This window comes from Pelobates fuscus, chromosome 3 (genome assembly GCF_036172605.1).
Source record: "Pelobates fuscus isolate aPelFus1 chromosome 3, aPelFus1.pri, whole genome shotgun sequence".
NCBI lineage: Eukaryota > Metazoa > Chordata > Amphibia > Anura > Pelobatidae > Pelobates > Pelobates fuscus.
Window position 1 is genome coordinate 42414911 of NC_086319.1, and position 12264 is coordinate 42427174.

Genomic DNA, 12264 nt, shown 5'->3' on the forward strand with positions numbered 1-12264 from the left:
TCATTTCTATGTAACTATTTACATCGATGGACTTAAAGAAGGATTTGGTCTTAATATTACCTGCTTCTATATACACAGTGAGGTCCAAGAAATTTACCTCTTTGTCACTATAGTCAAAGGATAAACTGATCCCCCATTGATTAGAACTGACATGTTGAATAAATGATTTGAGAAGTTCCTCTCCTCCTCGCCAAATAAAAAACAAATCATCGATGTAACGTCTGTATAGCACCAAGTTCGACTCCCAGCCACTCTCATCCCCAAAATGTAGGGATTCCCAACGTGACATAAATAAATTCGCGTAGCTGGGAGCGAACTTGGTGCCCATGGCTGTGCCACATATTTGCAAATAAAAGCCGTGGTTAAACCAAAAAAAGTTGTTACGTAAGATGAACTTGATGGACTCTAAAATAAACTGAATTTGATTGTTAGGGTATGAAGATTTATGTTCCAGATTTATGTTCCAGATTTAGAGGTTTGTAAAGAAAGTATATAGTGATCATGATTTTTAGTGATATCCAATATTTTTAAGGTGGTCTCAAACAAACATAAAATGCTATATAAAATTTGTGGGAATATCGAATAGTCGTACAGTAAATCAGAGAGGGCTCAGAATATCGAACCATCGATCGGTATCCAACCTTGTGCAAATGGGGAGTTTGCGGTTGTGCAAATGGACTGTTTGCGGTTGTTTGCGGTGCGTTAAACGGGGAGTTTGGTCTGTCACTGTGAAGCGGGCGTAACCCTTACACTACCTGATGTTTTAAAGCACGTTATTCCAAACAATTTAGGAATGTTAGGTGATTTATGCCCTTTATGGATTAAAACCAGACTCTGCATCAACTATGTAATTTTCCATGTGAGTTTTGCCATGGATCCCCCTCCGGCATGCCACAGTCCAGGTGTTAGTCCCCTTGAAACAACTTTTCCATCACTATTGTGGCCAGAAAGAGTCCCTGTGGGTTTTAAAATTCGATTGCCTATTGAAGTCTATGGCGGTTCGCCCGGTTCGCCCGTTCACGAACATTTGCAGAAGTTCGCGTTCGCCATTTGCGAACGGAAAATTTTATGTTCGCGACATCACTAGTCACTAATAATATACTAGATTGCCTACTTACAATCAGATGAGGATGGTGATGGGCTCTGGCTGCAGTCTGGCTCCACTGGTCTGGTGTAGAACAGGATCTCTGGAGGCTGTTCGTAACTGTGGTCACAGAATTCAATGTTCTGGGAGAACGGCAAGCAGCTCTATTGTTTTGGGGCCCCTTACACAGCTCAAGGTCTGGGCCCCAGGGCCTGACGGTGAGTATGTCCATAAGGCCCACCCATAAGTCCACCTACATGTTCCACCCATGAGTTCGCTCACAGGGAGTGGAGTGTGTAGGGGATGTTTTATGTGCTACTGTAGAGGATCTAATGTGTGTGCTTATGGGATGTAGTGTATAGGGATACCAGTTTGTGTAGGTGATGCAGTGTGTTTGTGTGTAGTGGAAGCAGTGTGTTTTTGTGTAAGGGATAGAAAGCAGTGTGTGTTTGTGTATAAGGGATGTATTGTGTGTTTCTTGTTGTGTGTAAGGGATGCATTGTGTGAATCTGTGTTTGTATGCATAAGGGATGTAAAGTGTGTTTCTGTGTATGTAAGGGATGCAGTGTGTGTGTAAGAGATGCATTCTGTTTCTGTGTGTGTGTAAGAGAAGCAGTGTGTGTAAGGGATGCATCGTGTGTTTCTGTGTATATGTGCAAAGGATGCATTGTCTTTACGTGTAAGGGTTGCAGTGTGTGTGTGTGTGTGTGTGTGTAATGGATGCATTGTGTGTTTCTCTGTGTGTAAGGGAAGCATGTTGTGTTTCTGTGTGTATAGGGATGCATTGTGTGTGTGTGTAGTATGAAAGAGCTCCCTGTCCTGCCCCCTGTCCTATAGAGCTCTCCCTTCCATCCCTTAGAGATCTCAACTGCCCCTTAGTGGTCTCTCCTCTCCCCCCCCCCCACCTCCCTTAGTGGTCTCCTTTTCTCCTCGACTTTCCATTAGTGATCTCTCGTCTCCCCCCACCCTCCCCTAGTGGTCTATCCTCCACCCCCCCTCCCTTAGCGGTTTCTCCTCACCCCCTCCCCTAGTGGTCTCTCCACCACCCCTCCCTCCTTTAGTGGTCTCTCCCTCCCCCACATTCTCCTCAACCCTGTGTTCTCATCTCCCCCTGTGTTCTCCTCTTATTCCCCCCTCCCTGTGTTCTCCTCTTCTTCTCCCCCTGTAATCTCTTCTTCTCCCACCTGTAATCTTCTCTTCTTCTCCCCCCCGCCCTGTGTTCTCCTCATCTTCTCCCCCGGTCACTGTAATCTTCTCCCCTCCCCCCTGTAATTTTATTTTCTTCTCCCCCTTCCCTCCCTGTAATCTCTTCTCCTCCCCCCTAATCTTCTCTTCTCCCCCCTCCCTGTAATCTTCTCTTCTTCTCCCTCCAATCTTCTCCACTCCCCCTCCCTGTAATCTTATCCCCCCTCCCTCCCTGTAATCTTATCCCTCCTCCCTCCCTTTAATCTTCTTCCCCCTCCCTCTCTGTAATTTTCTTAACTCCCCCCTCCCTCCCTGTAATCTTATCCCCCTCCCTCCCTGTAATCTTCTCCCCCTCCCTCTCTGTAATTTTCTTCACTCTCCCCTCCCTCCCTGTAATATTCTCCCCCCCCTCCCTCCCTGTAATTTTCTTCACTCCCCCTCCCTCCCTGTAATATTCTCCCCCCCTCCCTGTAATATTCTCCCCTCCCTCCCTGTAATATTCTCCCCCCCTCCCTGTAATATTCTCCCCCCCTCCCTGTAATATTCTCCCTCCCTCCCTGTAATATTCTCCCCCCCCTCCCTGTAATATTCTCCCCCTGTAATATTCCCCCCACCCTCCCTCCCTGTAACTCAGTGTGCACTTCCTGTCAGTCCGGCAGAGTCGCGGACCGGAGAGGAGCTCGGCCACGCTACAGGGAAGGGGAGGTGAGGCAGTACGGCAGCCGCCTGAGCGCTCTCTATAGAGCGCTCAGGCAGCTGTGGCATTTAAAGGGCCGGCGATGGGGGTGCGGCTGCCTAGTTCGCCTTATAGGAAGCGCCGGCCCTGAGTGCGTGTCTGTCAGTTAATATGTGTGTATGTCTGTCAGTGTGTGTGTCTGTCAGTGAGTGACTTTGTATGTGTCTGTGAGTGTGTGTCGGTTAGTTAGTATGTGTGTATGTCTGTCAGTGTGTGTGTCTGTGAGTATGTGTGTCTGTGAGTGAATGTGTGTGTCTGTGAGTGTGTGTGTCTGTCAGTCCGTGTGTGTCTGTTAGTGTGTGTGTCTGTGAGTGAGTGTGTGTCTGTCAGTTAGTGTGTCTGTCAGTTAGTGCATGTGTCTGTCATTGAGTGTGTGTGTCTGTCAATGAGTGTGTGTGACTGTCAGTGTGTGTCTATCAGTTATGTGTGTGCATGTCTTTGAGTGTGTGTGTCTGTGAGTGTGTGTGAGTCTGTCAGTTTGTGTCTCTGTCAGTCAGTGTGCGTCTGTCAGTGAATGAATGGGTGTCTGTCAGTGAGTGTATATGTCTGTCAATGAGTGTGTGTCTGTCAGTGTATGTGTAGTGTGTCTGTCAGTGTATGTGTCTGTCAATAAATGTGTGTAATTGTCAGTGTGTGTTTGTCAGTAAGTGTCTGTGTAATAGTGTGTGTCTGTCAGTGTGTCAAATCAGTGTGTGTGTGTGTGTATATCATTGTATGTCAGTGTATGTGAGTGTGTGTGTCTGTCAGTGAAAGTGTGTGTTGGCTAAACAGTGTGTATGTCAGTGCATGCATCAGTGTGGGAGTGTCTGTCAGTCAAAGTGCGTGCAGTCTTGCAGGAAGGGGTGGGGAAAATTTAAATTGGGGACAGTGACCATATTTGTTCATGCCTAGGGCAGCACAAATTCAAAATACACCACTGCACACATGCACACCCTCACACACACAGATACACACACACACACACCCTGACACACACACTCATACATACACACACACACACACACTCATACATACACACACACGTGATATTTTTAATATCTCCAGCCACCCTGGCTTGGAGTCCTGCTGCTGGTGGGAGTGAGGGTTCTGGAGCTCTCCGTGCTCCTCTCCCTCCAGCAATGTCTCCCTGTATGACCCTGGGAGGAAGTGACATGCTGTCACTTCCTCCCAGCCGGCCGACATTACAAGTGATCGGTCGCGGTCTTAAAGGACCCGATCGCGCCCCTGTTCAGCAGTAATGTTTCCCTGGTGCTATAATCATATGATCTATAAACATTCTGTGCCACCCCTGTGTGTATGTCACGCACAGCACACAGTTTGGGAACCGCTGGGGTAGAGGCTGGGTGGGACATTAGACGTAATTAGAGCCGCCACCAGCCACTCATGATGCCAACTAGAGGGAGATAAAGTCCACCCCATTCATTTTAATAGTCCCAACTGTGTGTCCCGTACTTTATTAATTATTTATATCTCCCATTGTGAGGATATGGGTGGGCCATCATGCTCCCCCATTTTATTATTTATTGCCCCCTGTGGGGGGACGCGGGCCTGTGTCAGCTCATTCCTTTATTGTATTAGCAACTAGGCAATACCTGACCAGTCGCTAGTCTTTTATGACGAACAGCAACAAGCTGCTTGCTGTTTAGTAGACATGCCCCTACCTTAAGCATGTTTTTAAACCTCCCTTACATTAATATAATTTAATTGTTGCTTAATTCAGGATATGCAGAGTTAACTTAACCTGCAGTGGGATTGGGGGAAGTAAGCGACCCTGTTCTTGATGAGCTTGAACCCCATGATATCGAACCCTATCGTTGATAGATCTTAGTGAATAAAAACACGTTTGCATTATGCTCTCAAATTCTACAGGGGAAATAGGTAAAAGTGTACTTTAGCATATTTCATTTTTTTATTTTATTAAAAGCAAATAGCGTATTTTATTATTAACAGTCATTATTAAAGTAAAAACATTGTGAATGAAGTTAAAACATTGTGTCTGGTAAAAAACATGGTGTCTGGGATAATAGGCAAGAGCTCCGGACCTCCGTGGGCGCTGCAGTGGGTGCTGTGTGTCCACTGGGGAACCCTGCATTGGGTGCTGTATGTACATAGTACACTGAGTGCTGTGTGTTCAAAGGAATATCTTGCATTGGGTGCTCTGTGTGCCCATCAGGGTGCCTGTTATCAATGCTGCTCTGTCAAGGAAAATCCTTCATTGGGTCTTGCACCAAGTACTGTCTATGCCAATGAGGGTGCCCCTGCAATGTCTGTGCACAGGAATACCTGCAATGGGTGCGGTCTGTGCCAGTGAGGGTGCTCAGCTATGGTTGCTGTCTGTGTCAGTGAGGTAGCTCTGCAATGGGATGGGGGTGCTCTGCAACGGGTGCTGTCTGTGCCAGTGAGGTAGCTCTGCAATGGGGTGAGGGTGCTCTGCAAATGGGTGCTGTCTGAGCCAGTGAGGTAGATCTGCAATAGGGTGTGGTCTGTGCCAGTGAGGGTGCTCTGCAATGGGTGCTGGCTACACCGATGAGGGTGCTCTGCAAAGTGTGCGCACCATAACAGCAATGTAAAAAATAAAAATATGCTATAATACACGTGAACGAAACGGTAAATAATAAAATACGCTAAAATACACTTTTACCGGGGAAATATATCATAGTATGGAATAATCTGCACCTTTTTTATATATGATATAGTATGATTTTGCACCAGAAACATTCTATTTTTTTTTGTGTTCTTTTATCTTTAAAACTGAATGAGGCAGAATGTTCACACAGTATTATTCTAAAGTGGGACAAAACTGTAGAAGTGGAAAAAATAATAATAATAATAATAATAATTAAAAAAAAATAAAAAATCTTCCAGAATATACAAATAAAAATTGTGACACCTTACATCCTATTGTTTAAAAAAAAAATAATAATAAATAAATAATATTAAAAAAAAAACAAAACACTAATTGTATAACTCTTGGCTGTCAGTCAGTATTATTATTATTATTGTCCATTGCTGCCCACTGTATACAGTACCCCAGAGGGAGCCCTCAGATTAGAACCCGCAGCTCCAGCCTCCTGCCCTACAAGTAACAACTCATCCCCTCACTCCTCTCCAAAACAAGACAGTCGGTGACGTCAGAGCTCCCGGCAGCCAATCAGAGCGCGCGGCTCGGCGATCCGTCCTCCTCCCCGCAGTGAGAGGCGTGGGCGGGCCTGCCCCGTGAAGCGCTGTGAGAGTGTGAAAGCCTCCGCCTGGCAGATCTCGCGGGATTATGTAAATGAGCGTGTCGGCCGCGCTCTGCGTGTGCGCAGCCGGTCCGGGCCTGCAGACGGCTGTGTGTCAGTGAGGAGGCGGAGAGCTGGGTGTGGGCCCCCGGGAGCTGGGCCGGGAGCTGAGCTGGAGACGGGCCGTGGCCGCTTGCTGTTGTTCGGGCAGTGACGGTGTCTGTGAGCGGGCAGTGACCGGCTGAGGGGAGGGGAGGAAGGGCAGGACCCGGGGCTGGGTTACGGGGTGGGAATGAAGATGGCGGACGCCAAGCAGAAGAGGAACGAGCAGCTGAAGCGCTGGATCGGCTCGGAGACCGACCTGGAGCCGCACGTCATCAAGCGGAAGAAGACCAAGGTGAAGTTCGACGATGGCGCTGTGTTCCTGGCCGCCTGCTCCAGCGGGGACAGCGAGGAGGTACTCAAACTGCTGGACCGGGGGGCCGACATCAACTACGCCAATGTGGACGGACTCACCGCCTTACACCAGGTACCTACCGGCCGACACACCGGCACCGCTCCGTGCCCACCTACCGGCACACACCTGGCATCCCAGCCACCCCCCCCCGAGCTGTCTGACTCCTCACTCCCGGCCACCCACCTGACAGCTTGGCTCCCACCTACCGCTACCCACCTGACAGCTTGGCTCCCTCTGCCCACCTGGCACCCCCCTCTGCCCACCTACCGGCACCCACCTGACAGCTTGGTTCCCCCTCCCTCTGCCCACCTGGCACCTCCCTCTGCCACCTACTGCATCCCAGCCACCCTCCCTGGAGCTGTCTGACTCCCCGGTACCCACCTGACAGCTTGGTTCCTCCTCTGCCCACCTACCGGCACCCACCTGAGATCCCAGCTACCCTCCCTGAAGCTGACTCCTCACAACCCGGTACCCACCTGACAGCTTGGCTCCCCCTCCCTGTACCCACCTGGCACCTCCCTCTGCTCACCAGGGCCCTGTGCTTCCCCTCTGCCACCCACCTGTCAGATCAGCTGTTCTTCCTTTATCTGCTTGGCACTTTGATACCAGCCCAGCCAGTCACCCCAGAACCTCTATGATCGCCATTACCTTGATGTCCCCAAAGTAATGACCCTTCCTTTCAACACTCTGTTTTGATCTGTTTTACCCACGTTCACCTTGAATCCCTTCCTTTCAACACCCCACCCCAAGTATTAAGCTCTCTTGCCCACCCTTCACCTTGATGGCTCAAAATAATGACCCTTTCATTCAACACCCCGTGTTATGAGTTGTCTCTTACCTACCCATCACATTGAACCCCTCCAGTAAGAATCCTTCTCTAGTGCTTCACCTAGTAACTCCCTCTTTTTGCCCCTTGCAGTAATCATTTGTCAATTTGAGCCAGTCCGTCTATTTCCCTTTTTTCAGTCTCTTTCCCATCACATTTAATTTCTACCTGTCTCTTCAGCTCTATCTCTTATAATCCAATCGCTTTAAATTCCTATGCTTCTCTGCCGCCCTGTAAATGATGGACCCGTCAGTCCCACCATGTATTCATGTCTTCAAGTATTTTAATCATTCATTTTCACTACTGATTTCTACTACTACTGATCCTCACCAGACTTGAAAAATCTTTCTATAATGTTCACAAAATTCCTTTCCTTTGCTAGTCACATCAGTTCCCTAATTCACCTGTCTCTCTATGCGGCCACCCCTCAATTTGGACCTTCCTCTCCTCTTACCCCACTCCCAGTCTCCCTTCACATATTTCCTTTCCATTAACGCCTGTCACCTTACTCCCTTGTCCCCTAAAGACACCATTTCTCAGTTCTCTATATCCGCTGTTTATGCCCTACATTGTGGCCTTTTCTATTTTTAAATATACAAATAACACTTGTTTTTAACAAATAAAGCCACCCTTGGGCCTGAATAGTGCAAGATATATCTGTCAACCGGCAGTCTGTATGCTTTGCACTAGTGCAGTTAGCACCAGAGTTAGAATTGCAGTATCTTGCAATTTGGCATTGTTTGATAGCATATTCTTGATGTGTTAAATTGTGCATATATTGTGATACCAAGGCTTGTATGACCCATGCTGTGACTGGTTTGTATTAATGTGTCACAGCAGGTTTTCTCTGATAACTGTTTGTTCTTTGATATCCAGAAAAATAATAAATGTCATTATAGACAGAAGGTGTGGTATAACTACTGTTAGAGATACACAGATCAGTGTCAGAGCTAAGGATTTACCCACCTGCCCTGTGTATATTTAGCATGCCAAACAGGAACTAATGTTTACCTTGAAAATTAGCATATATATATATATATATATATATATCTATATCTATATATCTCTCTATCTTTGTTTTGTTTTTTGTTTTTGTTTTTTTACTTTAGTAACCCCAAATGGTTTTATGGCCTTGTATATGTAACACTTTTCAGATATGTAAACCAATGTTTTATACTGCAAAAGCAACACACCTGCTTATTTATGATATGATTGTTACACTCATTTGTTCAGGTTTTTTATTGTTTCTTTTACCTGCAATTTAAGGAAGCTTTTTATTTTTGTTTTCTTTTCCAGCCAACAGTGGCAATTTTTGAATGTGGGATTGTGTGATGTTTGTACTGAGATATTACATGTGTTTAACATTTAATTTCACCACTGTTTTGTGGCTGACTTTATTTCCTGCGCTATCTGAAGTGACTGTCTTAGTTGGGCGTTTAATTTGCCATACATCTGTCGTTGCTGTTACGATTGCAAATTCATTTTTATTGATAAAAATGTAAACCTGTTTCTGGTTCTTAAAATGCAATTTTGAAAAGATTAGGTAATTTGCCTTGATTTTTTTAGTAAAATAGTTTCACTAGTTAATCATTTTTGTCTGAGATTTTAATATCTACTTCTGTATTTTGTAAATTATATCTATTTCTAATGAAATGTGTGGTAATTTCACAAGAGACTTGCAATGAAATTGAAAAATTATGGCCAAATATCGGAGTTGGAATTATTTCTAAATGTTGTATCCAGTTTTTCAGTTGGTTTGCCAGTGAAGTGCATGTAAACGCCTACTTAATATGCCTATAGTTGTAATTTTTTCCTCCAGATATCGCTGAGATTGCATTTTTAAATTTTCAAAGATTGAACAATTGTCTAACAGTTGCAAAATTATAATTTTGCTTGACTTATTTGTTTCTAGTGTGCTTCATTTTATTCACAATGAACAGATTAGTTTTCTAAATACTTTTGCAGTGCAAGGAAGTGATGAAATGTTGGCAGTTAAGTTCCCTTTAAAATGGAAGCTTTGTGCATGTTATGTGTGTAGCTGGCTGATTGGAATCTCTGTGTTGGCCAAATAAGGGCAGGTTAGCACAGGGAGATAGTACAGGAGCACTAGCAATTAACCAAGCTTAAACTGCAGTGTGTCTGTCTACTGCTTAAAAATGTCACATTAAAACTGATAAATCCACTCCATAAAATGTGTAAAAAAAAAAAAACTTGGATGTATAAAAACAAAAAATACCTTTTAAACGTCCTCTGTTTAATTTAAAACAAATGCTACATATTTTTTTAAAATTCATGTAAAAAAAATGAATAAAAATGTTAATTTGTGGTCTTTTTGCTTATTTTTTTTTGTTTATTGTATCAAGTTTTAGCTATGAACTGTCCAACACAACTCATTAGTCTCTTAAGACGACTTTGTCACCATCTGGGGTCTTTGATAAAATTCAAAGAGCCCCGACAGAGGCTGCTCCACTGTGTGTCCAGTGGCTGCGGGGTGTAGGGGAATGTGAGTTATTCTTACCCGAATATGTAACTGTTGGCGGCCGCCGTGATCTTTCTGCTAGTTCTCTTCAGCTCCTGGTGCTTTAGGTGCCTTTAGCCCATGCACGAGCGTATAACCCTGAGGTTTTAAAGAGGATCCGGCAAGATCACAGGATCCTTCATAAATGGAGCATTTTCCCTACTAATGGCTGGGCCAGTGACAATACTTGACAACGTAGTCCCTAATTTGTCTTAGTATATCTGTTGACTGCTTTGCAATTTTAGCTTGATTCCAACAGTCAGTATGAGTATTTCATCAGTATTTTGTATTTATAAAATACTCATTTTGAAAGGTGGCGACAATGCCACTTTTAATAATCTGACTGACATTTATGCTTTTTGCATAAGATACCGGCCGTGTAGTCATAACATATATGGTGTTACTTCATGTGGCATAATATTTTATGTATGTTTTGCAACAGTAAAAAAAGTTATCTTCCTTTGTTTTTGGACATCCCTCAAATTACGGGACAGCATCCCAAAACATCGTTTGCATATTTCTAACAATGGAGTTAGATGCAACCAGTGTCATGTTGACTTGCTAACACAATGTCAAGATAAATGTAGTTATTTTGGTGCACAGTCCTTGTCTCGGAACACTCAAGTGACTGTCAGATTGACAAGACTTTCAGTTATTGAATGTTTTGACATTTGACATCATCATGCATAGCATTTGAATTGCAAATAAAGCTGAAATCCAAGTTAGAAGATTTCAGTTAACTAAATCTTTCTAAAGATTACCCACCTGGTTTCGTACTTGGCTCAGATGAGGTAAGAAATATTGTAGATCTATTTGACAGCAGTTTAAATGCCAGGTTTCTGCAGAAGTAATATTTTTGCTTTTATCTGATATACTTAGCCAGCATAAAACACAAAGAGCCATATCTATAAAGGAAAAACAGGTGCTATTTTGGGACTAAGTGATGAACAATCATCACAAATCACGGTGAGCCCAATAGGATGGCTTACATTTAGCACCCATTATTCTATTTTATACATTTTCACCTTAATTTGAGATTGTCTCCTATACCATTGGTCATTGAATTTTCCAATTTTTGAAAAATTGGTATGAATAGGTAATAGCAGCGAAACTGCTCTCAAAGCACAGACGCCCCCACCCCCCCAACACACCCCACAATTCAAACTTGAGTGTTGCAGTATCGGTGTGTGTTTGGGAATGTGCAGGTCTGTCAGTGAGTGTGTATGTTTAGGTGACCTGCCCCCCTCCATTCACACGAGAGGTTTTTACTCTCCTTTTTTCCCCATGCCATGCTGGTGACACCTCCATTGTGACGATCTCAGCCAATCCAATGCTTCCCCATAGGAAAGCATTGGGAGACTATAGTGCAAGCATGGCAAAAAGCCACGCTGCACCAATCCGCTTCTCATAGAGAATCAATGCATCCTTATGTGGAGCATTACCATGGGGCACTGACCCAGGGAGCACATCAAGAGGCCGTTTGACTCACTAGAGGTGTTACTAGGCAGCAATGTAAATACTGCCTTTTGTCTGAAAAGACAATACTTACATTAAAAAGCATGCAGGGCAGGATGTAGATTTCAGAACAACTTCATTAAGCTGTAGTGGTTCTGGTGACTATAGTGTCACATTAAAAATCCTGGCTCCTTGATGTAAAGCGAATTTGGCAAGCCCTGGCGTAAATGATCCCAGGAAATACATATTTATCAAAATAAAATATAACATACGACAAAGTACTACTTGGTCATATGCCTTTTTACTATGCTTGATACAACATGACAACAAAAGGTGGAGCTACCGCTGTAAAGTTTGTGAGATCCCCCAGCTGTCACTAGTAAAGGTTGTGGGGAAAAAAGCATTGTCTATGGAGGCTGTGATTTAAATAGACATTAGTTTGCACTTTTGCAATTGATCTCGAATAAGTAACTGAGGTAAACTGCTGGCAGGTGAAGAGTCAGGAATTGAAAAGGATCCAGAAAGTGGATATGGCAGAGTACGCAGAGGACTGCTTTAGTAAGTAAAGTTATTACCTGGCACACATGGGCCACAACAAATCAAGCGGTGATATCACCACTGGGAATCTTTTGAAAATATGCAAAGAATCCAGAAGGTGACAGAGCTGCTTTAATGCTTCTGCACCTTATGTTTTTATTTTTTTGGTTGGGGGGGGCGGGAGGGAGGAGGGTGTGTAATAGATCAGGGCTCGAACAAATCTCAGGCACCAAGTTACCATGGTG

The 12264-nt window shown here is 44.4% G+C and overlaps 1 protein-coding gene across 5 annotated transcripts in view; it reads left to right on the plus strand.

The window, feature by feature from the left end:
• Positions 1 to 6279: 6279 nt before the first annotated feature.
• PPP1R12A (protein phosphatase 1 regulatory subunit 12A) overlaps positions 6280 to 12264 on the plus strand; it is a 90653-nt gene continuing 84668 nt past the window's right edge. For all 5 annotated transcript variants that reach the window (XM_063446963.1, XM_063446966.1, XM_063446962.1 and 2 more), the window contains exon 1: positions 6280 to 6755. In XM_063446963.1, coding sequence (XP_063303033.1) covers positions 6519 to 6755 — 237 coding nt within the window. In that variant the 5' untranslated portion in view covers positions 6280 to 6518. The remainder of the gene's footprint in view (positions 6756 to 12264) is intronic.